The following is a 26547-nucleotide window of genomic DNA, read 5'->3' as shown; positions in this document are numbered from 1 at the left end:
AGCCAGGATTTACTGATGGTTAACAGAACCATGCCTGTGTATTTTGGGATGCACTCCATCTGAGATACAAAAGACAAAGAGGTATCAGTTTTAGTGTCCATTCCTAGCCAAGCCTTAAAGCTCCACCAAAAAATACTTTTTAGCCATGCTTGCGGCGTGACTTTAGTGGTGGCAATGATGGTCGGTCAGTTGATCTACCACTTTGGTACAGACTGAAATATCAATGGATTGCCATTTTACAGACCCTCATTGCTCCCAGAGGATAAATCCTAATGACTTTGGTGATCCCCTTACTGTTCATCTAGTGCCATTATCAGGTCAAAATTTAATTATAGCTTTAGTGCGTCCGTTACATTCAAGCCATTGCCAAATGAGTTGCTACAAAGCTAATTAAGACTATCAGCTCCACACAACTCTCTCTGTATTTCTCAGTATGGCTATGTTCAGAATATTGTGTCTTCCGGGTTACTTTCCCGTGCAGAAACTCGAGTGAAGATAATTACTTTTTCTGAAGAGTCCATCATGTTTTTTAATCCTCCGTGTCCTCTTTGGCTACTAGCAACAGCGCGGAGGAGGGGTGGGGGTGCGTGTGCGATCACGGAAGGCTTGTATCATGTTGACGCGCCGACAGTGTTGTTGGCATTACTTAGTATTCCTCATGGGGGCGACAGAAACTACGCACTATAGCTTTAAAGTGTGTGTGTGTGTGTGTGTATGTATGTGTGTGTGTATATATATATATATAAACACAACCTCCTAAACATAAGCATTGTCATTGTGAACATGTTTGAATGCCGACATAACCATTTGTTCAGAGCACCGATCCTAAAAATTAAAATTAATTATGGAGCTTAATGCCAGATCAAATGTACGTTGAAAGGTCTTGAATATGTTGTCTTCTTTGGCGATTGTAATTATGTTAAATTGGTGTATCCTTGTTTACGTTTTTTTGAATGGTTGTCTTTGTAAATGTTGCAAATGGAGCTGCCGTGATGCAAAAACTAATCTGGATCTGACAATAAAGTATTAACATCTTATCATTATCATCATGCTATAGGCTTGATAAGACACTCTGAGATGTAATATGCAGAAACGAATGAACTCTGGGGAAAATTCCTACGCTTCCACTATGTTCATTTTATTAAAGCAAGGCACCTCATTGTGCTCACTATTGGTTACTGAAATGTGTACCTCTCCTCATATTCTTTCAAGACATATTCAGTACAGACGAGAAATATAAAAACTTAGTAAGACAAATAGCCACTGAAGTGCATGGAAGTATTGAATTAACTGGATCCTACCTAGTAATCAAAACTTTTTTTCAGTTTTGGTCAGTCATTCTTACTAATAAATTGATCCACAAATCTAAATAATAGTCTAAAAGTCCTATTTATAACATTTTTATAGTGGGACTGAAATATAATCTGACAGCTGTTTGGTGGGAGGCAATTAGGAGCTGCCGGCAGTAGAAACCATATCCATACCAGTCTACAGATGTAGTGGATGAACGTCTGTCATATTTTAATTTGTAATATCGAGTGGATAGAGAAAGCACGTGTTTGTGTGTGGGAGATGAAACCAAGACCCAACATGCCAAATCTGGGTCTGTGTGTGTGTGTGACAGGTCTGGCTGGAAAAGCCGGCTCTCGGCTCCTATAAATGGGGTCCAAGGCGAGGCTCTGGTTTGGGAGATGTCTGATTTTTATGGACTGGAAAGTGGGACAGTTTAAGATGAATATAGTCTCTTTCTCTTAGACAGCAGTCTGGATGGAAAATCCAGCTGGAGCCAGATTGTTGTCAATGTCTAAATGTACTGTAGATGTAGCAGAGCGCAGCCACTCAACATCACAAGCATTAGTAGGGAAACTCCATGTTTTGTTTGATTAAATGTAAACATAATGATTCCTATATTTGCCAAATTCAATACAAATAACTGTCAATTACACTTTCAGAAGTGCCTTTTAAAATGTGTAAAATGTTATAGTCAATTCCATAAATGCATACTTGAGTGTTGAGGTGGGTTTCAAGTCAAGTCAACTTTATTGTCAATTTCTGCAATATGTGCCAGACATACAAAGAAAGTCCTACAACAGAATGAAATATGCCCTTTGATACTCTGATATTCACTTACGTGCACTGGAGAACATTGGCTGCAGTCGTTTGGAGGAGAAAGTGTGTTAGTGGCGATGATGATACAATATAATGATTGTAATTAATTTAATTGCACCAAATGGTTCAGATTTTCTCTGCAAGCTGTTTTGCAATTGGACTGTGGTCAGTAACGCACTAAGTTTCAAATATTCCCCCTGCAAGTCCAGAGGACACGTCATATCGGCTGATGGACTGACATTTTACCACTTTGTCAGTGCACCTGTACTACCATGTTGATGCTGTCTTTTTCTTGTTTGTTAGATGGGGGCTTGTTGGTCTGAAGGGTTTCCTGATTGCACTTTTCACCTCACCAAACTCCATGTGGCACCTCTATTCTGCCAGTCTTTCTGCACCTGTCACACAGTGACATGAGTCTTTATTTTTACTTCCTAAAACGGCATATTAATACTTCCATAAACAAATCAAATGGTACCACAAGTCCTCGCTGACAGCTTGATGATGGAGGCGAGGATGAAGGGGGAGTATGGAGGATTTAAAGCTTGTCAACAGTTGTCATAGAGAACGCTCTCACTCTCTCAATCTTTTTTTTTTTGTTGCTCTCTCTGCTTCAGCTACACTGTTAATTAATACCCAGGGATCTCCATCTGACATACAGTGGCCTGCTTGGGTTTCACCGGTGGTGAACAACAAGTTGTTTGGCTCCAGGGAAAGCGGTTTCGGTCTCATTGCTGCACAATTTAGCTTGTGACCGCATTGTGGTATTTGGAGAGAACTCTGAAGATGTGGTCAGAAACTCCAACATTAACAAAATATATAACACTGGCTTTCATAAGTAGTACATTTTATTCGCCATGAGTCTACTTGCTTTTGATTGCTTGTTTTTCAATTTTAAGTGTTAGCAGTTTTCCTTTGAATGCCGAAGGTTAACACAGAGTATGAGTGGATGGATTGTTTCAGAGCATTGGGGCATGCTGTATCCAATAACAACAGATTTGAATATTTATCTGGTCTTTATAGTCATTCCTAATTTGATGTTTTCGCTTCAGGCTCACATAGATGAAATTGTGAAGACCATGTCATCAAACAGATTTGTATGAAAAATCGTAACCAAGCCAGAGAACATAACTTTCAAACAACTAGATTGTTAAGGCACTGTAAAGGCTGTTTTAGGCTTCTGCGTTGAATCGATGGTGTACCCCCGCAGACCCCTCTGCGTCGCCGCGAACCCCCCTCCGAGCCCTCCGCCATAGCTCGACGTGCACCTCCAAAAATGTGTAACTTTGTGTCGAGGCGACGCAGACTGCAAGGACTGTGATTGGTCAACTCGTCCTGTGTGTTGATAGTCGGTGTTTCAAGCGGTTTACTGTGGGGAGTAGCAACATGCTATTTCACTGACATAAGCTTTGCAAATAAACTCAGACATATTGTGGTTACAATGATGGGGTTATCCGTTTGTAAAGTGATATAGACACTTTTGTAACGTTTTGAAATTAGTACTTCGCCAGCAAGCAGTAGCCTACTTTGTGAGCAGTTGTGCTAAAGTTTGCTTGCTAACATAACATAAACTGGCTGGCAGACACCTCGCAAATAATCTCAGCCTTATCACCCCCCTAGCATTATGGCAGTGAAATGCACCGCGATGCAAAGCAACCCCGACGCAGAACTCCGAAAGGGTCACGACGCCGTACGAGTGATGGCGTAGCGACGGCGTGGAGTTGACGCAGAAGCATAAAACAGCCTTAAAACAAAAACAATATGAACTCATGGTCCACTGACTAATTTCTTTATTGCACTTTTAGTCACATCTCACAGTCTTCATCAGGTTTAAGAAATAAAATGTCAGTTACTGTAGCTAGCTCCATGCTGCTGGCATGTGTTGAGCAGATCCATATGTAGTGATGTTTACCTATGTCGAACGGCTGGTTTGCCTGGTAGTCTGCTGCAGGCTCGCTGCCATCTAAACCAGAGAAGAAGAAAAAAAGTTCAAACTAATTGGTTCAGGCACTTTGGTCTAAAATTACTATGTGTCGGAATATGTATCAGCAGATATTTAGTTGAGCTATTAACAGTATGAGAAGATAGTCAAACATGTCTGGATTTGAAGACGAGACTATTTTTAATCTAGTTTCTAGTTGTGACTTTAGTAGCTGTTGGTCCTATAAGTAATTCTTTTGGACATAGTGTTTCATTTGGCACATCTGCTTGACTTTACAGGTGTCAGAGTTGATTTTTTTTATCATGTCTTAACATAACAGAAGCTCATGCTGTGTTACAGTGAAGACCTAATGATTCTCAGTGACAGCGATGTGGAGATTGCAGGGATTTAAGTCTTTTTTTTTTTTTCTTCTAAAAGGATTGGCCCAAAAACCATCCATCCTTAACTCGGGAGGATTCTTGACACCGCTGGTTGTTTTCACAGTGAGGAGGTGATATCAGAGTCCTCTGCTGTTATTCTGTTCTGGTGCTGTTCCTTGACATATGGGTCCTGGGGCCAGGCGTGAGGTATAAACAGAAAACCCTGTTTGGAAGCTCCAAGCTTCTCCTGTCAGCAGGAATTCACTCTCAGGCTGAGTGTGCCGGTGGTCAGACGGGTGGGCTATGACAGATTTGGTATTGGTGGGAAGAAGAGGAGGGAGTGTTGGACGGAAAGATGTTGTTACATATTGGTGCAGGCTATCTATCAGGCTCTGTAGAGTGGAGGAGGTGTGACGTCCCTGGACAGGCTGTTCCTGAGATGAAACAAATTCAGACACACTCCTCATAGTGGGATCAGGCTGAGTGGTTTATATCTCACCCTGTGTTTCAGTTGGAAGTGTGCCCTGTGTCATGTCACCATCACGTTTGCTCGGGGCATTTTTCCCTTTTTACATCGACAGACTTTTCTGAAATATAAATATTGTCTTCTATTACAGGCTAATAGTAGTCTGCAATTGCTTTCCAATTCCTACAGACCTATGTAATCGTCTCAAGGGGACATTATAGGTCAAATACCTTGGTCACTTCTCATAAAGGTTATGAAACACACTTATCCCCAGCCCCTGTGTACCATCAGTTAAAGCTTGCCAGCCTCTGTGTCCATTTATCCTTATTAAGTGTTAATGAGTTGTAGGGACACCAAAATCCTCCCTCCCAAGGACATGAAAGATAATATGGCTCATTATTGTCCACACTCTTGATAAAGTTAGATGGAGGACGGAGAATTGCTGCATGCTAAAGCACTGCCGGGTTTGCGAAATGAACTTGATAAGTGACCCTTTGGCCTCTTCAGATCTCTGGTGTCTGTTTTCACCGCTCACCTGAGCCTGGGGCTGAGATGTGGCTCCAAAGTCATGGTTCGTCTTCTGCCTCCAGAGACATACTTGTGCAATGACATATTGTCTGTCAAACTGTCTGTAGGCTTATTTTAGCTCAAACGGGACCTGGTTATGCTTGTCTGTGTTTACCATAAATGGTAACTAAAATAAATCCCACTGGTGTTCAACACATAGTTGTTGGTCAGGTCAGCTGATGTTTTACATGTTTTTGGATTCTCTTGCATGCTTATTGGTTTCCTGCCAAGTATTCAAAGCATCTACCCTTTATCTCGATTGTCATTGATTGGGTCAGGTTGATTGTTGGCATTGAGCCCAATAGTTATTCATGTAATCAGTTGTTTCAAACCTTCGAACTTGTGAGTGTACAGTAACTGGAATTAAAGTCTAACTTAAATTAGTTCATTTTTGCTTATAAATCTGCATGTCTATCCTTAGTGTATTTCAAAATTGTCATTACCAAAAGAAGACATTTAAATTGCATTTATCTTCCCGCAGTGTTAGCTAGCACCTGTTTTTATGCACATTTTCAATCAAGACAGGGTGAGAATGGTGCATATTCTGAAATATCACAGGCAGTTAACCAGCTGGAGCCTGAGCCATGTAGTCCCGTCAGAGATTTATGCACTCCATATTCGACTAATGACTGAGACAGCAAGCTAGACCCCATGCTTACTATAATGCAGGACGAACACAGCTCTGAGCATGCAGAAGACAGTAACTCAGTAGGTAGTGTTGAAATAAAACAAACGAAAAACAAGGCTAGTAGGAATCAGTTAGCAAGCTAAATTAACTAGCTTCCACTTTTTCAGTGAAATACAAACTTAAATGCACGATGGATCCTCCCACATGTGGAAGGTTGTAAAGGGACAGATATCTTAAAACAGTAATAGTTGATCTAATGCTATGTTGACTTGTTGAAAGAGAAAAAGAAAAATTGGCTCTTTTCAATGTTTGTAAGAGATATATATATATATATATATATATATAGTAAGACGTACCCCAGTCAGTTTAGTGCATCACAAGGTGACAGTGTCTCCAAGCAGTGCCAGCCCTCAAATGTCAGTGAACTGCCATGTAAGCCCTAAACAGTTTTATGCTCATTTAAAAAGATAGGAAAAACATGCACAATAACTGCAGTATAATATATAATGATAGTTTATATTTCCTTACACAAAAAGTGAGGAGAATTCAAATGTCAGTTTGGCTGTAGCTTTAAAGAATTCTCTGAGCAATAATGTTACACTAAATCTGGTCAGTTATCTCACTGATTGACATTCAGTTGCCATTATACGCTTAGGTAAGTTTCACAGTCTGCTGAAAATGTGTTACCAGTCAGTCCAGATGAATAAAAGGAGTAGGAGGAAGTAATGTGTAGAGCTGTGTTCTGTCTCTTACTCTCTCAGGGGTCTTCATCCAAGCTCATATTGGGTTAGCAAAGTCAAGGGCAATGCTCTAGGGGATTTTATAATCCTCCTAGGATTATAGTATGTCACCTGCACTGTCTCTTTCCTGGCAGGACCAATACAGCATTTGGAGTAATCACTAACACAGAGAGTAGCTGGCGAGGTCTCTGCTCTCTTGAGTGTGTGTGTTCATATTAAAACAGCATTGTTGTAATATTCTGTATCTTTCTTTCTATATTTTCTTTATGATCAGTACTGTATACTTGCTGTATACCTTAAAACAAATACCAGTAAAGTGGGCACAGACATCTGCAAGACGTTTGTAAAACTAGCAGGCTGATAGAACAGACTGGTGACATACACATGTATTGCAAACGTCTCCTGAGATAATCCAGTGTAGCTTTAATACTGTTACACTACATAGTTTGCTGAATTTAAGCCACATTAAGCCCACAGGCAGAGAGCAGAACATTGGTTGGGCGCTCTCATCTTGCTTGAAAAATATCTCTCTGACAGAGTAGAGCTGGAAAACAACTGGCGGTTTTCATGGTAGCAATAATGCTCTACTGTCTAAGACTCTTTGAGATCAAAATCTCTCATATAGAATTACTTGGCATTTGTCAGCTATAATTGGTTGAAAGGTGTGTGTGTGTGTGTGTGTGTGTGTGTGTGTGTGTGTGTGTGTGTGTGCGTGTGCGCGTGTGCGTGCGTGTGTGATTGCATTGGCCAAGGGGTAAAGTAATCTCTTTGGTGATTGCCATAAGACTGCAATGGTGATGGAAGCAGAGACTATGTTCGATGGATGTTATTGTAGCATAGGCAGGAACCTTGACCTGTGTGTGTGTGTGTTTGTTTGCATGCACTGATCTATCTCAGTGTTGGTATTGTGTGCTAAGATGTGACAAGTGTGGAACCAAGACGGTGTTAATGTTAATCTCTGTGGACCATATGTGATTCCATTCTGGCTCAGGGCTGTAACATCACATGTCTGTGTTTTGACCAGCCATGGGGAACAAGGCGCCACGACAGTCCTAATAAAATCAAACCCGCCATGTACGTGCACACACTCAAACATGCACAGAGAAACAGAGCTGACTTTAGACAGCAGTGCAGACGGCTGTAAGACGGCACCATGGCCTGAATGGAGGTAGTTATGTGACGAGCCATGTGCTACAGGGCTGGACTGAGGTGTACGCCTCGCTGGGAGCAGACACATCACACAGTTAGGTAAAAACAACTGTGCTCACTGCTGACATCTGTGGTGTTCACTGCATAGTTTGGAAGTTTGGTCGGTCTCTTTCTGACTCTGCTGTTGTAAGTCTGCAGGGATGGATCTTTCTGTAGTATGACTATTAAATGATGATGAGGATGAATCGACCCTTCCTGTTAATGTGTTTGCCTTTTTGGTCCCTAGTGTTGAGGGTCTCATCATACCTTTTGCATCTGTTTGTGCATCTCCTTTGTTGCGGCGGAGTGCCACAATCATTGACGTGTACATGCCGTTGTCCTCACTGAATTTACACTTACAGCATACCCGCCCACCACAGATAGTTTTTTTTGTTTTACAATTCATAGTTATATTTTAAGTGTTTAGATGTCCTCTAATGGTCCTCCAAATTTTGACTAATTTAGGCAAATAGAGAAATATTAAAGCCCCTAAAAACTTGGTTTTCAAAAAAATAACAATTTCTCTATATACAACATTATATATTCATGACTAAAGAAGAAAAAAATAAAGTTAAAGTTGGGGAAAAAAATAACTCGGTTAATCTGCTTCATCATGAGTGTGGTCTTATTTGACTGACAGTGGCCTGGCAACATCAGACAGAACCAGTCAAAAGAGCTCAGAAAAATACAAACACAAACCAGTAGTTATTTCTAATCAGCCGTGGGTCACACAGGCCACAAGCCAGTCATCAACAAGGAGCTGCACCCAGTCTGTGGATTTTGAGAGGCATGTAACAGGTCCTCCAACAAGCAGAAAAGACAGAGTGCAAGTAAACTAAGTGTGAGCCATGACAGAGCCAGTGTAAGCAGCTGTATTGACTACAATTAAATCGTACCTGTTGCGTTTGAGAATGTGAGACAGACGACTAAAGCACATTCAGTGTAAAGAGGGTGTCAAAACACTAAAATTAGTGTGATTTTTTTGTTGTTTTATGTAAAATTTACATTACCCTCTAATGCACCATTCTGGCTTCTTTTTCTGTGTTAACATTGCTTCACAGCAAACATTTGAATGGTAAAAAAAAATCTAAAAATATCTTTTTGGGTGGTATGCCCAACAAAAACCTGTGTGGTTTTAGTACATGATCATTTCATTTAGTAAACGCTGTAAACACCATCATGCTGCTATATCCACAAATAGTGTATGTTGTAAATAAACAGATGTAGAGTTAATCTTAGTCTCTACTTCTGTAATAGCCATGACTATTCTGAGTACGGGTTGGCTGTTAATGCTGGTTAATTATCACTTCAACATATTGACTGACCTCAAATTTTGTCCCCTGATTCTTAAACTGAACAGAGCTGGTTTTGGTGAGCACCTGGCACGGACTTTATTTTTGCCACCCAGGGTTTCTTTTAAAAGAAACAATGGAATGTACTATAATTTTAAGAGCTGTATCATGGACATAGGATAACTGTATCTATCAACGTAGTTACAAAAAAGGACAATTTGTTGCAATGTCTCGAATGAATTATTGTTGTTACCTCAGGATTCCTACTCAATCACTAAATCTTTCTCCTGAACCAATTATTAGCAATGATAACCCCATTTTGACAGCATTTATTTCTGAAAAGTTAAATGGATTATTTGTAATAATGTGTGTGCTGATTAGCAGTTCTAATCCTGCTCAGAGTGCTCTCTTTTTTATTAATTACTGTGCCAAATATCTAGTGTTTTTGGGACATTCAAGTCCCATCAGGACAGACAAGGGTCAAGCGGTACTTCTGCACAACATCTTCAATTACTGACCACGTTTTAATTTGGCAATAAATACATTGACACTAATGCGGCTGCTCCTCAATGATGAAAACTATGGCAAATGTTGCATACCAAACTCCCTGAAAAAATAAATCCCATCCAAATGGGGCTTCAGGGAGATGTTATTATTTTTCTTTGTCAAAATATTAGCTAGTTATGTCACAAAGTTACTCTTTTAAAAAGAGTACTATATGGGACAGGGTTTCTCACCAAAACACATTGTGTGTAGGTCTAACAAACACATTGACTGCAATTCCTTTCTTGTCACTTGAAAAGCCGATTCTTTTAATATAGTTAGGCCAGGTGAATAGCATTAAAACACTGGCAGGAAGGTTTATTGTGTTGTTGGTGTGGTTGTCCGCAAGCATGCGATGCAAACAAAACTGGGACCTGCACTTTAAAAGATCCTACTAAAGGTACATTGTGGCATGAAAACCACCACATGGCACCTTTACGCATAACTTGCTCGGGCACCCCGAAGACTACAAAAATATAAAGGACAAAATGAGCCTTTCCATTAGTCCCAGACACTTGTCATTTTTGCCATGCTCTCATTCACTACTAGCACAGCTTCTAGTTTCGTGTCATGGCGTGTTCATATTAGGAAACTCAGCGGCGTCCTTTTACCCAGGAACTATTTGGCCATGGTCATGTGCAAAGCTCATCACATGACTCCTGTCTGCCCTCACTGCCGTGTCCACCTCATGACTGGGGATTCCTTCTTATTGCTCACAGGCTGCAGATAAATGATCTCATCTGTGGGGGATGTAAACTGTTTTCATGATGTCCATGTTCTCCTGCTGTTCTCTTTAATGTAAGACTTTGATATAAGACATTTACTGACAGTGGAACTTTTAATGGGAACTGGAGTAAACAGTACAAATTCCTAGTCGTTACACACTCCCCTCAGGACTGAGGTCACAGTTAAGCAGGTCTCTCACTACCGGTTGGTTGCATTCTTCCTAATGACAATTTGCACTCATTTACACCTCTACAAATCAATTTTTCAGATCATCTACAAAGATGCATTGCATTATTTAACACAAAAGGTATTTAAATAGATACAAGCCTGTGTGCCTGGATGTTGAGTAAAGATAGAATAGAGGGTTGATACGATATGTGGGTTAAACCAAAACTGCGTATATTGTATTTAGGATGATAGAATATGAGTATGGTAAAGAGATTCTTGTGTTTATGATTCCAATGGCGCATCTACACAGAAAGCATTTCAGCAGTGTGTCTTATGCGCGTCTGACGCAACAGAGACACTCCTATTAATTCAAGATTAAAGAGCAGCTAGAAAGTGGGGTGAGAGAGAGAGGATGACACGCCGAAAAGGGTCACGGTTCAGATTTAAACCCCGGGCTGCTGCCAAGGACTCAGTCTACACAGGGCGCATGCTCTACCGGGTGTGCTAGAAGTTGCCCCAAATACGCTCCTATTTTAATCAATCCAGCTGTCTACACAGATCACGTAACAGCTCATGTTTCACTCATGATATGGCACATAAACGCACATAAACACGTCCTGAGGGTATTTTTACGCTTCCAGTGTGTTTTCTTCCATTTTTAGCACGTAACAACAGTGATCGTGTACTGGACTCTGCCGTTGAGATCTGATACTTTACTGTACCACTACCAGTCTGGAAGCAAAAAGATGGATTTGTTCAATGTGACATCTCAATGATTTAAACAATGAGTTTATATACTAGCAAGAGTGACTGGAGATCAAATTCAGAGAAGCTTTTGTGTGTTCATCCTGTTGAGTTCTGAAAAGAAGGATTTTATTTGTAGCTCTGTACTGTACTCAAAAGACTCTGCCTGCAGCTCAAACATATGGAGGTAATTTAAGATAACAGACAGACCTGTGTATGTGAGCGTGATGCACACAGACCACAGCCATTGGAAATGTGTTTATTTGCTGTTTTTGACTCCACATCCTGCCTGCATAACTACAGTCTGAGTAAATGTCTTTTTAAATCCTAAAAAAAGGTGTCCCTCTGAACTAGAGCCCGACCGATATATCGGCGGGCCGATCTTATCGGCCGATATTAGGCATTTTCCAAACTATCGGTATCGGCATTTATAATGGCTGATAAATTAAAAAAATTAAATAAAAATGGACGAAACACCGTTCCACCATGTTAGAGTGTTGGCGTTGCATAGTTTGTCCACCAGAGGGAACTCTACACCGTCCCTGTTGGCAACATACGCGTTTAACCCTTTAAGTTTCATATCTTAGTTTATCTATCTAATTTATCTATCTAAGTTTGTATTTTTATACATTTTATTTATCAGAACTTTATATTTTGATGTTCCTCTGTTCTGTTGCGACAATAAAACAAACAAGTTTATTTTTAAACTGCATAATCATATTATTTTAGTGAGGACTTATAAATAACTACAAATAACTAATGTTAGGGAAATCTGTTTATGTTTTATTACGCGTTTCTGGACTTAAAAAAATATATACTGTATATATCGGCCAATATATCGGAATATCGGATTTTTAAATCACCAAATATTTGTATCCATATCGGCCTTAAAAAAAAAATTGAGGAAGGGATGAAGTGACCCTGCCCGGAGGAAGCCCGGTGCCCCCGTCTGGAGCCAGGCCCAGATGGGCTCGTCAGCGAGCGTCTGGTGGCCGGGTTTGCCACGGAGCCCGGTTGGGCACAGCCCGAAAAAGCTACGTGGCGGACATCCCTCCATCCCATGGGCCCACCACCTGTGGGAGGAACCGCTGGGGTCGGGTGCGCTGCCACATGGGTGGCAGTGAAGGTCAGGGGCCTCGACGGACCAGACCCGGGCAGCAGAGGCTGGCTCTGGGGACGTGGAATGTCACCTCTCTGTGGGGGAAGGAGCCGGAACTTGTGCGGGAGGTGGAGCGCTACCGGTTAGATCTGGTGGGGCTTACCTCTACGCACAGTCTTGGTTCTGGAACCATACTCCTGGATAGGGGTTGGACTCTTTTCTTCTCCGGAGTTGCCCAGGGTGTGAGGCGCCGGGCGGGTGTGGGGATACTCACAAGCCCCTCGGCTGAGCGCCGCTACGTTGGAGTTTAACCCGTGGACGAGAGGGTCGCTCCCCTACGCCTGTGGGTTGTGGGGGGAAAACTCTGACTGTTGTTTGTGCATATGCACCAAAACAAGAGTTCAGAGTATTCGGCCTTCTTGGAGACCTTGAGTGAGTCCTGCATGGGGCTCCAGTCGGGGACTCCATAGTTCTGCTGGGGGGGACTTCAACGCGCACGTGGGTAATGATGGAGACACATGGAGAGGCGTGATTGGGAGGAACGGCCTCCCTGATCTAAACCAGAGTGGTTGTTTGTTGTTGGACTTCTGTGCTAGTCATGGATTGTCTATAACGAACACCATGTTCGAACATAGGGATGCTCATAAGTGTACTTGGTACCAGAGCACCCTAGGCCAAAGGTCAATGATCGATTTTATAATCGCTTTCATCTGATCTGAGGCCATATGTTTTGGACACTCGGGTGAAGAGAGGGGCGGAGCTGTCAACCGATCACCATCTGGTGGTGAGTTGGGTCAGGGGTGGGGGAAGACTCTGGACAGACCTGGTAAGCCCAAACGGGTAGTGCGGGTAAATTGGGAACGCCTGAGGAGGCCCTGTCCGACAGACTTTCAACTCACACCTCCGGGCGGAGCTTTTCGTGCATCCCTGTGGAGGCTGGGGGCATTGAACCTGAGTGGACAATGTTCAAAGTTTCCATTGCTGAAGCTGCGGTGAGGAGCTGTGGTCTTAGGGTCTTAGGTGCCTCAAGGGGCGGTAACCCACGAACACCGTGGTGGACACCGGTGGTCAGGGAAGCCGTCCGACTGAAGAAGGAGTCTTTCCGGGATATGTTATCCCAGACGACCCGGAGGCAGCTGCAAGGCACCGAAGGGCTCGAAGGGCTGCAGCCTCTGCCGTGAAAGAGGCAAAGCAGCGTGTGTGGGAGAAGTTCGAGAAGACATGGAGAAGGACTTTCGGTCGGCACCAAGGTACTTCTGAAAACCGTTCGCCACCTCAGGAGGGGGGAAGCGGAGAACCATCCAAGCTGTGTACAGTAAGGATGGGGACGCTGTTGACCTCAACTGAGGAGGTAATAGGGCGGTGGAAGGAGCACTTTGAGGAACTCCTAAATCCGACTAATACGCCCTCTATGGTAGAGGCAGAGCTGGAGGATGAGGGGGGGGGGATTGGCATCAATTTTCCTGGTGGAGGTTGCTGAGGTAGTTAAACAACTCCACAGTGGCAAAGCCCCAGGAATTGATGAGATCCGCCCAGAAATGCTTAAAGCTCTGGGTGTGGAGGGGTTGTCTTGGTTGACACGCCTTCAACATTGCGTGGAAGTCTGGGACGGTGCCTAAGGAGTGGCAGACCGGGTGGTGGTTCCCTTTTAAAAAAGGGGGACCAGAGGGTGTGTGCCAATTACAGGGGTATCACACTTCTCAGCCTCCCGGTAAAGTCTACTCCAAGGTGCTGGAAAGGAGGGTTCGGGTCGATAGTCGAATCTCAGGTTGAAGAGGAACAATGCGGATTCCGTCCCTGGTCGTGGAACAACGGACCAGATCTTTACTCTCGCAAGGATCCTGGAGGGAGCCTGGGAGTATGCCCAACCAGTCTACATGTGTTTTGTGGATCTGGAGAAGGCGTATGACCAGGGTGCCCCGGGAGATACTGTGGGAGGTGCTGCGGGAGTACAGGGTGAGGGGGTCCCTTCTCAGGGCCATCCAATCTCTGTACGACCAAAGCGAGAGCTGTGTCCGGGTTCTCGGCAGTAAGTCGGACTCGCTTCAGGTGAGAGTTGGCCTCCGCCAGGGCTGCGCTTTGTCACCAATCCTGTTTGTAGTATTTATGGACAGGATATCGAGGCGTAGTCGGGGTGGAGAGGGGTTGCAGTTCGGTGGGCTGGGGATCTCATCGCTGCTTTTTGCAGATGATGTGGTCCTGATGGCATCATCGGCCTGTGACCTTCAGCACTCACTGGATCGGTTCGCAGCCGAGTGTGAAGCGGCTGGGATGAGGATCAGCACCTCTAAATCGGAGGCCATGGTTCTCAGCAGGAAACCGATGGAGTGCCTTCTCCAGGTAGGGAATGAGTCCTTACCCCCAAGTGAAGGAGTTCAAGTACCTTGGGGTCTTGTTCGCGAAAGTGAGGGGACAATGGAGCGGAGATTGGTCGGAGAATCGGCACAGCAGGTGCGGTATTACATTCAATTTATCGCACCGTTAGACGTAAAAAGAGAGCTGAGCCAGAAGGCAAAGCTCTCAATCTACCGGTCAGTTTTTTGTTCCTACCCTCACCTATGGTCATGAAGGCTGGGTCATGACCGAAAGAACAAGATCCAGGGTACAAGCGGCCGAAATGGGTTTCCTCAGGAGGGTAGCTGGCGTCTCCCTTAGAGATAGGGTGAGAAGCTCAGTTATCCGTGAGGAGCTCGGAGTAGAGCCGCTGCTCCTTTGCGTCGAAAGGAGCCAGTTGAGGTGGTTCGGGCATCTGGTAAGGATGCCCTCTGGGCGCCTCCCTAGGGAGGTTTTCCAGGCACGTCCAGCTGGGAGGAGGCCTCGGGGGAGACCCAGGACTAGGTGGAGGGATTATATCTCTAACCTGGCCTGGGAACGCCTCGGGATCCCCCAGTCGGAGCTGGTTAATGTGGCCCGGGAAAGGGAAGTTTGGGGTCCCCTGCTTGAGCTGCTACCCCCGCGACCCGACCCCGGATAAGCGGATGAAGATGGATGGATGGATGGATGGATCGGCCTTAAAAATCCTTTATTGGTCGGGCTCTACTCTGAACCTATAGTGTAGATAGTTTGAGGGAAAACATGCCTGGATGAGACATGGTGTCCAGTGAAAACTAATTTTTTTATTACTGTGAGATAAATCAGGCAACATGTAGCTTCCGTCCTATCGTCCAGCTACAAGTTGTATCAGTCTATTATGTTTTCACCTCTCTGACTGGTTACACTATTATTAAATCTCAGATTAATTTTTATTCCTTGTGCTTTTTTTTTTTTTTAAACCTTTGAACATTATTTCACAATTTCCACCAGCAGCTATGGAAATTTACTGTATTGCAAGTTGAGGTGCAAGTGTTTAGCCCTTTACGGACATAGATCAGGAAACATTTCTGTCCTCATTTATCTGTTAGTCCCTTAGGCACTGGTTATGTCTAAATGCTCATTACAATTTTATTCAGACACCACAGGCTAGTTACCGAACGATACACACAATATGTGCGACATTTGGCACCTGGTCTGCAGGAGGGAGGGGTTGCAACAAATTAAAAAACGGTGTTGAGTTCAAATGTTATCAAGGAGAAAGATAATTTTGGGTTTTCTTACAGGCTGCAGCAATGATGGGTTTTAAAACCTATTTTGCTGTTGAAGATTAATAAATCATAATGCATTAGTAAGTGTGAGAAACTCTCACCTCATCTCACACTGAGTAGTAGTAGAGGTTTTGCATGAAATGAATCAATTATTGTAACTTGATAGCAAATTCTGCTATGTTTGTTATGATGTACGACAGTGCACAATATGTTAAAGGAACTCTGCAGAGTTTTAGACCTCTAGCAGCGCTATGGTGCTGTTTTTCTATGAGTGGGTTTCTGTTTCTCTCGTGCACGTGCACAAGGACACGCATGCACCAACCAATCACACACTATTCTGATCTACTAATCTACAGGTGGCGGTAACACGCCAGGATAGGCTGCAGCAAAGGCAGGGAAGAAGACTGCAAACTGGTTTATAATGCAAATGTAAAATGTAAAAATAAAAAGCTTTGCAAACTTTTTATTTATAAGGAAGTGTGCTCGCCGTGTTTGTTAGAGCTCAAGGATAAACACAATGTGTTTGGTTAGTAACTGTGAATGTAAACATAACTCTTGTTTATTTATAAGAAAACTCCACAGGGCACCTTTTAAGTTTGTGACTCTCATTTAACTTCTATTTGCTCACATGCATGTAAAGCATGTAGCTGGATTGTTATTCATTCATCCATGCAGCTGAAATGGAAATTGTAAATATACTGAAGGGGGGGGAGTGCTGGTGTGAAAGTGTGAAAAATGTGTATAGACTGATCTGAAGAATCACCTCCTTTTGAATTTTATTGTGCATATGTGCACAATTGAGTGATACATTCATTACAGCATAATCAATCAATCAGTCAACATTTATTTATATGGGGTTTTACGGCAACCAACAGGTATCCAAAGTGCTATACATCAAGGACCAAGATTAAAAACATGACATTCAGTAAAATGGGAAAAGAATAAAACATAACATGCAGAAAAGATGTTACATAAAAGGAGGAGGAGGAAGAAAAGAAAAATGTCACAGTGCTACTATGTATTAAATGCTATTCTAAATAAATATGTATTGAGGTTTGATTTAAATAAGAGCTACGTCTGTAATAGTGCCAATGTCAGCAACTGCAAAGCGCGATCACCCTACAGTTTGTACCTTACCTTGGAACTTCTAAAATAAGTTGATTAAAATAAAAAAGAGTATTCCTACTGAAAAATAAAACCATAGACACTACTGATATGAAGCACGTTGTCCTACTTAGTTTTGGCCCTCTACCTTGGTATTTGGTATGCAGGTCATTGTGCCACAGTGGCATGTTGTTGGCTTTCACTTCGGAAGGTCGCCAGCAGTAGAGGTTGCCACTTAGTAGATATCAATGTTGAAAAATAAAACTGTACATCTTTTTTAACTTGCTCTTACAGTGCAGCCATGATTATAATGAAAAGTTCCTGCTGACAAGTTGCTGCCAGGTATTATTGCCTGGTATTTGATATTACCATTATTTCATTATCTTGATCATATTCTGATTGGCCTCAGCAGATGGAAACTTAGCCTGGAACATTTTGAATAGTCCGTCCGCTGCGTGCCCTTAATTAAATCAGATCCCAGAGCAGACCGTGTCAGCATGTTAATTTAAACTGAAGTGTGAAGATAGATTAGGACACTCTGTTTTTAACCAGTGAATTTTTTTCTGTGTTTAGGAACATAGCGCATGATTCCTGCCATAAACACAGACGAACATTACGGGAAAACACACTATTTTTATCTGCTCCCATTTCTTGATGGTCCTTTAAGACACGTTCATGGTCTCCACATATAACCACACCGAAAATGGTTGTCCTCATTTGTTAAGCAATAGTTGCTGGACAGGACTGTTGTCTTTTTTGTGGTGTTGATTATTTGTATTTATGACTATTTGTATTTATTTATAATCTTGATTTGCTTGGAATGAGCAAAGCTTTGAAGGGAATTAAATGGTGCATTGTATGTGTTGATAACTATAGCCGTACAGATTATGATGGGGTTTTGTTTAGCATTCAATTGCATGTGAAATAGAAAATGTCAGTAAAGTCATTGGAATTTAGAACTCTGCACTTTAGTCACACAGGGATGTGTGTATGTGCATGTCCATGTCACATGTGTAATTCATTTAAAGTAGCATTTTAGCTTCATCAAATATTAGGCAGCCTTATAACTAGCAGTTATGTTATCTTTCTTCTGGACAAATGAGACACGCTAACATAACCCGAGCCAACACACATTTATTAAATGTCACTGTGTATTTGATCTGAACCAAGGCCAGTCTGCTCTAGTCTGAAAAGCAGTCGCTCATCAACCTCCTCTGCCAACTTAGACAGTTCATTACTTGTGTCACTCACTTGTCCAAATAAGTATTGGCTTCCCTTCTCGTAGCTCATACAGCGACCCAACTTGACTCCTAAGACTCTGTCACTTTTTCCATTAGTTGTTGCTTCCATAGTGTCTCCCAGTCAAAAATCTAAAACGTCAAAATGAATGTGTGGCAGTCACCGAAACACGGCAAGCCCTTAAGGAATGATAAACATTGTTCTCCTGCAACAGCATGTAACCATCAGGAGATTTAATCATTCTAAAGATTTACAGTCACTGCACTAAAGTGACTGGAATCCCTGACAAACTCTGTATTAGTCCAAATAATGTCTCGGTTTCTTCAGCTTCTTTAGTGTGTCTGGCTGTCAGTGACTGTAGGTCTCATTGTCCATATATTCCTGTTTGCATTGGCCAGTCATAACTCAGTGTGATTTAGTGAGCTTGTCTCTGACTGGTATGAGCTGGTGAAGGAACAAACTTCATTGTCCACCTGCTGAGCTTTAACCAGCCTTGTCCAAAATACACTCTTGTTACTAGGGGTGAGGCTAGACTTCAGTGGTAAGGACGGTAAAGTTGTATAGTTTGCAACATTATCTGTGTATGTGCATGTGTGTGTAGAATTTATTTTCATAACAACCTCATTTATTTCCATTTTAATCTTTTAAACTTAGATTTGCCCTCAAATGTCTCTTTGAAGTCTGAAGCATGAATTCAAACTGGAATTTGAATTCATGCTTTTTGCGTAAGGAAAAACTTTAAAAAACAAATATACTGTAATTAACTATAATTATGCTGCAGCATTGGGCATGTATAACTAATTTTTTTCAAAAGAGAATAAAACTGGTTTCGGACATATTTGTGGCGACAGTGTCTAAGACTCGAGCCTCTGAATGAGTGTTTGCCCTGGCAGCAGTTGACTGGCTACTGACTTATAGAAATGTATCCTACGAATGTTGATACAAGATTATTTTCCCCCACTTTTTTAGCTTTTCTGTTAGTCCTGGAAAACTCTTACAGTATCTGGAATGATCTTATTCAAGGCCTTAAATAGTCTTAAATAGGGGTTGATGCTTAGACTGTATAAGTGAACCTAAAGGCCGCTTTATGCTTCTGCGTCAAATCAACGGCGTACCCCCGCAGACCCCTCTACGCCTCCACAGAACCATAAAATGGCCTTAAAACATCATGATCGCCCCCTGGTGGCTGTCTGGCCCCCTCCATGTTAGCGGATGGGACATGGACCAAACAAAAAAATCAAAGTACACGCCAAATACATTTTTCCCAAAGATGGTTTCTGTCTTATCACTCTGATGTTTGTTCAAGTGTTAATTTTTCTGATCAGTTTGGTTTTTATTAGTTATTTGCTGCTATAAAAACTGGGTGAAAAGTCCTGATTGACAGCTGCAATTGACTCGCAATTGGTCATGCGGGTGTATGGGCGGGACCTCGATATAGCGGCTCCACCGCTCGATCACTACTGCGCAGACTTTAGCTCCAAAATTACAAGATGTCATCAGTATCTGGGATATTTTGGGGGGAGCGAGTGGAGACCCCTCAACCATCTTTATATACAGTCTATGGTCTTGAACATAACAAGTTTGTATATACTTAGTTACATTGTTTTCATTAAGACTACTTCCAAATCGCTAGTATTTCCTACAGGTTTTTGCTTTAGACCCATACAATGCTTGAATACTTGAGTCTAATTGAGATGTTGTTTTTAGCTTTTACTTTGTGCTTTTAAATAATCCCCTTATCCAGTCTGGATGATGACTGGCTGTGTTTTCACCCCTCAGATGGTAAATCTTGGCGTGAAAAAGAAAGGTAAATGGGCCCAGTTTGACCGTGCCAGGCCAGACTCCTCTACTATAAATTTCAAATCCGCGTGGGAATGCAATGAGTCATAGGTTAGATTTGAAGGGATTGGCTGGTCTGAAGCCAGCATCATTCTGTACTGCTCAGGCCAGGCATGATGATAAGGTCACAACATATTGACTGGACCTTAAAGTCAGGAGGTTAACCAACTGTTGCCAACGTCATTGTACCTTGACATGAGATACAACTGAGAATCAACTGTGCTAACTCAAAACCACTGTTTGTGTGTTTGTTAATTTCAGATGGCTGGATGTAAGCGTAGCAAACCTGACATGCCCTGCATACTGGGTGGTGTACCTGCAGGTCATCCAGGAGTCTGTGTGGCCAGGAGGAGCTCTGCCTACGGCCCCTCAACTTGAACGTAGCCAGCAGCAGAAGGACAGTACCAGGCAACAAGCCTTACACTGTCTGATGAGACTCCTACCAGGTACATGCCGGTATATATTATTAGTGGGAATGCTGTTCAACAGCATTCCAACTATTGTTATTCTGTTCTTTATAAACTTCTTATTATTATTCCGTACGTTTTATGGCTCTCCGTAACTTCTGCATACGTTCAGCTATTAAAACCATTCAACTTTTAAAATGTTCAGCTCTTTCAGCTAATGATGGGACTTCTTCAACGTTTTTCTACTATTTATACTTTTTTAAATAAATTAAGCTTTTAAACATTTTATTTTAACATTAAACTCAATGAGAGCATGCTTCAAATCGTTCAAATCCTCTTCCACTCCCAAAGTTTTCAGCTCTGTCATACTTTTACCTACAGATGTGATTCAAACTTTAAACCATTCACAAAAACTTCAGGTATTAGGCTATATTTTTTCAGTTTGATATCTTTTACAGTTCTTGTGAAAAAGCTGTTTAAGTTTAGTGATCATTTCAGGATTGTTCTGCGTTTCTAATGTGTGTGTTGCGTCTGCCAGAGTGAATGATGTCATCAAGTAGAGTGTGGAGCCTTAAAAAATTATCTTTGTCCCTTCTCTATAAATTGCTCTCACACCCACAATTTTTACTTGTCATATACAATTTATACATCAAAACGTAGGTATTTTTGTCTAGTTTCAGCCAATGTGCTCTCATTTATACGATTTGAGTTATACATTTGGCTCGATGAGCTTCCAAATGACAACAGTTCCAAATCTTCCTCCATTCGCTGCCATGTTAAACATCCTCCACATTTCCCAGCGAAACTCCTAGCAAACCACTTTTTTAAATCGCTGATATGCCCACATTTTTAAGTTTATCCACATAAATATTATATTGCTGCATTCACAAAGGCATTGTGGTGGTCACGATTACATCATTTGACTGATACCCCTTATTGTTTTAGCAGTCTGAGCCTTTATTTGAGAGCTTGCTCTGTGTCTCTGAATAGCTCCAGGTGACAGTTTCAGCAGGTGACACGGTCGTTAACCTGATTAAAGATGAAAAAGATCTCATCACAGACTTCAAAGGATGCTTATCAACATGGTCACAGGTCATTAGTACATGACAACCCTTTCACAGACAGTCAACTTGAATACTACAGGCAGTAATATGAACATTAGTCTATATCTTTTGCGTTCCACTTCTGTCTGTCTGTTTCTGTTTCTCCCTGTCTCTCTCTGTCTGTCTCTGTCTCTTTGACTGTCTGTTTGTTTCTCTCTGTCTGTCTGTCTCTGTCTGTTTCTCCCTGTCTCTGTCTCTCTGTTTGTTTGTCTGTCTGTCTCTGTCTGTCTGTCTGTCTGTTTCTGTCTCTTCCTGTCTGTCTGTCTCTCTCTGTTTGTTTCTGTCTCTGTCTGTCTGTGTTTGTCTGCCTGTCTCTGTTAGTTTCTGTCTGTCTGTGTTTGTCTGCCTGTCTCTGTCTGTCTGTCTGTTTCTGTTTCTCCCTGTCTTTGTCTGTTTCTCGCTGTCTCTGTCTGTCTACCTCCTTCTGTCTCTCTCTCTCCCTTCTTCTGTCTCTCTCGCCTTCCCTCTCTCCATCCCTCCCTTTCTCTCTCTCCCTCCCTCCTTCTGTCTCTCTCTCTCTCTCTCTCTCTCTCCTCCTTCTGTTTCTCTTTTCCTCTCTCTCTCTCTCTCTCTCTCTCTCTCTCTCTCTCTCTCTCTCTCTCTCTCTCCCTCCCTCCCTCTTTCTAGTGTCATTTGTGATTTGTGATTTCATCCATGTATATAGCCTGCTTCTTTTCAGGCAATATATTCACTTCTCAGCTCTTTAGGGTCATGCTTTTTTGTTCTACGCAATGGATATGTCTGATAATAATACAAAGTATTTATACTTTTAGCCTTTTTAGTCAATTTATTTGAACTTCCACTTTTGACAGTATTACAGTTTAGCTTCCAGCTTTTCTAGAAATGTATTTCAGCTCTTAGCTTAATAAGGTAATGCATTTCATCTTCCAACTGACAATTTTACATTTCATCTTCCAAGTTTTTCAGCAGTGCAGTGCAATCCATTTGAGATTTTTCAAACAATTTATTTCATATTTCCGCATTTTCATCTCTGTTTCTCATATTTGTAAGTCTTCCAGACTTGATCATAATTTCAGTTAGAAAATAAATTATTTTATATATTAGTGGTGTTATTCAACTTTTTAATGACATTTATGTTAATTGAAACCATTCATACTTTGTCAGCTATTCTCACTACTTCAACTTCTTCTTACTGATTTAAGCTATTCATCCAGTTTAGCTTTAGCAATTCAGCTATTCAGCATTCCCACGCATTTTCTGCAGGAAATGCATTTTCTAGTTATCAGATTTCATGCTTTCAAATGTCACTATCAGCCTCAAAACTCCAGCATTAGTATGGCCCTACTGTAAATGATGCTTTAATTCTACAGATAAAATGAGTTCCTCATCTTATAATCATGAAAGAGGAATAGACACACACAGCAAACAGCTGGTTATAAAGTGTTCTCTGTGTCTTTGTGTTTCTAGATTTGATCTCAGACATGTTGGGCTCAGAGAAGTACAAACTCAGCTGGCAGACTGCACTGGACTCCCTTCAAGACCCCAACATTAACAGGTGAACATACACTATACACTCAATGGCCACTTAATTACATTCAGTTGCCTTTTTAGGTACCCAGTGCGCTGAACACTAGTGCATTGGGGATGCATAGAGAAGGGGGTAAAAAAAGCAGCCGCACCACTTTTTCCACACACACTTGGATATGTATCTGTACTTTCGTTTTCATCACTGATAAATGTCCATTAATTTGCTTATAAATCATAAAGAATGAGTTTTTATAACTTCAGATCTTTCCAATCTGATCGAAAGCAATCCAGTGGTTGTCTGTACATACATGGTTGCAGTATAAAAAGGCAGAACTGCTCATAGCCATTTAGCATGTTTTTCCATAATGCAAATTCTTCAAAAACGGTTAACAAAAATAGGCAAAAAAATGGGGCTTAAGGTGTAGAATACTAGTGCTGCCACTAACGACTCATTTTCTAACGATTAATCTTTCGACTAATTTTTCGATTAGTCGACTAATCTTAACGACTAATTAAAAAAAAAAAATCAAGTGAAAAAAGTGTTTGTTATTTCGTCCATTTTATTTTGAACTCAACTGAAGGGCCAACACATAAAATGTCACTTGTGCCATAAACAATATAAATAACTTAAATGTTACCAAATAAAAAATGACATAAATGCAGATATAATGTAATTTAAAAAAATAAATAAATAATTATCGATTTTAAAATATTGCACCTGTCAATACAGAACAGAATAGCCTATTTTGCCGTCAATACTGCCGACGTTGTCTTTGCTGTAATCAAATCAGTATATATTTATGTTTAACATGAAGTATACTACTGCTTGAGTGTAGTAAATCAACAAACATACATGTGTACAGACAAGGCTAGCAGCAGCAGCGCCGCGTCAGACACCTTTCTGGTGTAAAAAGACAAAAATCCACGCAGCAGCCACGCAGCTGACACACAACAGAAACACCACGCAGGCAGTGTGGAGCTGCTCGCATTTACACGTGCATGGCGGGGTTTAAAACATTACTGCCAAAGTCTAAGTAGCCTGTTTAACATCCAAAGACAGTCATTGTACTTGTCAAGGGTTAATAAACAGTACAGACTTGCTCGCCGTTTCATTAATAATCATATACTTACGTTCAGAGGCGGAGTCGGGACTTTTCCCGGTGGGCTGGTAGTGTTTCGAGGCCGCGAGGGCCGGTCTGATAATAGTTATACATTGCAAGTTCTTAGCAACACCATCCGGCGGCCTGCGCACCACTGCCCGCTGGTCAAACTGTGCAGCCTCAACTCAACTCGTACGGCGAAGTTACAGACCACTCTTTTACCAGCCTCTGCCATTTTTCAAATCAAAGCAGTGAAGGCGGGGTGGAGGGAGGAGAAAGAGGAGAGCAGATTAACCAGCAGGGCACGCACAGCGCAGAAACTGGTGTGGAGGTGAATTACGGCGAGCCGTTTTAGACAGGAGACCAAAAATAAATAGGCAGTCAATAGTAAAACGACGACGTCGACAAAAAAAATTGCCATCAACTTATTTTAATGGTCGATTACGTCGACTAAGTCGACTAATCGCGGCAGCACTATAGAATACATATGTTTGCCCTGTGTTGAAAACAAACTTTTTTCTAAAAGAAATTGCTGAGTAGTGCAGCCTATTCTGAAAATAACAATATATGTCATGTAGTGCTCCAGGACAGGCACTGATTAAAGTAGATCTTCTTTGTACCTTCACACACACCCCCACCACCCAGCTGTTCTCTGACACTAGGCAAAATGAATCCACATTTCAGACCATGTGATGATTTCCACTCTTTAGTCTTCTAGTTTAGTGATTACTGTAGCCTTTTTTTTTTTTGTTCTTAGTTGACAGAAATCAAAGCTGGCACAGTCTTTATATGCAGTAACCAATTCATTCACAGTGATGCTTCTTCTGCTGTTAAATATGTGTGGCCATTCTTCTCTGGCCCCTCTGTGCTTATTTTTTCTTACCCCATTCTCAGCAAACCGCAAAATAATCTGAGGGAGTGTGTTTCGATTGATAATGGCGCATCTAGCAACCATAATGACACCACGCCATTCACCGAGCTCACAGGTCATGCCTACTTTAATGTTAAAACAATACCTGATGATCCTCCTGCATGCACGTATACTCGGGTGCAGCCACGTTTGCTGGTTGGAGGTGCTGGTTTTTGTTAAACAAGCAGGGATGTCTAATCCAGTGGCCAGGGGGTGGACGTGCTCACTTGCACACAGACATGGAAAAAAGGTCACCGGGAATCATACAGCATGAATTAGTTTCTATATACTAGACAACAGACAGTTGCGTAAACAGCTGAAGAGGAAGTATAAAAAGATATACAAATGTAGAAACAATCTGTGGCTGAAATCCGTTAGCTCCACCTCATGTGGTGTTATGATTTGATATACGGAGTCCCAGACAAACATCAGGATGCACTGAACAAAACCAAATATTGAAAACTTTTCACTTTTTCCTTTAATTTATTAAAGACTTCATTCAAATGTTGGCTTTGATTAAGGCTTTTCTTACATGGTTACTGAATTTTGCCAGACACAGAGCTCTTCAAGAAGTCTCACTGGTCTCCAACTTGTTCCATTTGATAATGATAGAGCTCCTTGTACTCCTGGGAAATGTCATTGGTTGAGCAATGCTTTCTCAGTTCTATGTGAGAGCCTCCTGAACCTTACCATGTTTTGTTCTGACATTGACTGTGAATTCGGGCACATTAAATTGACAGGTATGTGCCTTACTAAATTATGTCACACATGGACTCTATGTCATTTGGAAAATTTCATATTACCAAATGTTTAGGTGAACCACTACCAAAATTGGATTAAACAGTCAGTGTGAAAGGGAGATAGAAATATCCAAATAAAATAACCTAACTTAAATGATTAGTTCGTTTAAGCTACCATTAGTAGTTGTACATTTTGTAAGTTTGTAATTTGATGTATGTTTTGTTATCTTTCCAGTTTATTTGATTATCGGACAGCATTTTATCAAGTGTCATTTTATCGACCATCTTTTACTCTTCATTCTAAACTGGTCATATATTGGCAAGCTAATGGGTTTTAATAAGATGGTATTCATTTTGTTGTCATAAGAGAGCTTCAAAGACTCCAAGTGAGTGTGAAAAACTCAAACAGGTTACAGAGCTCCGAGCCTAACCAAGGGGGCCTCACGTCAGCTATGTTTTAATAGCATC

At 41.6% G+C, this 26547-nt stretch overlaps 1 protein-coding gene across 2 annotated transcripts in view; it reads left to right on the top strand.

Moving 5' to 3' along the window:
- The window catches only part of snx19b (sorting nexin 19b), a 44653-nt gene that overhangs the window by 16521 nt on the left and 1585 nt on the right, over positions 1-26547 (top strand). For both annotated transcript variants that reach the window (XM_078246869.1, XM_078246870.1), the window contains exons 12-13: positions 20593-20777; positions 23270-23357. In XM_078246869.1, the coding sequence (XP_078102995.1) occupies positions 20593-20777; positions 23270-23357 (273 nt within the window). The remainder of the gene's footprint in view (positions 1-20592; positions 20778-23269; positions 23358-26547) is intronic.

The sequence above is a fragment of the Sander vitreus genome, chromosome 3, assembly GCF_031162955.1.
Source record: "Sander vitreus isolate 19-12246 chromosome 3, sanVit1, whole genome shotgun sequence".
Taxonomy (NCBI): domain Eukaryota; kingdom Metazoa; phylum Chordata; class Actinopteri; order Perciformes; family Percidae; genus Sander; species Sander vitreus.
Note: the sequence above shows the minus strand (reverse complement) of the source record. Positions and strands in the feature narration are given on the sequence as shown.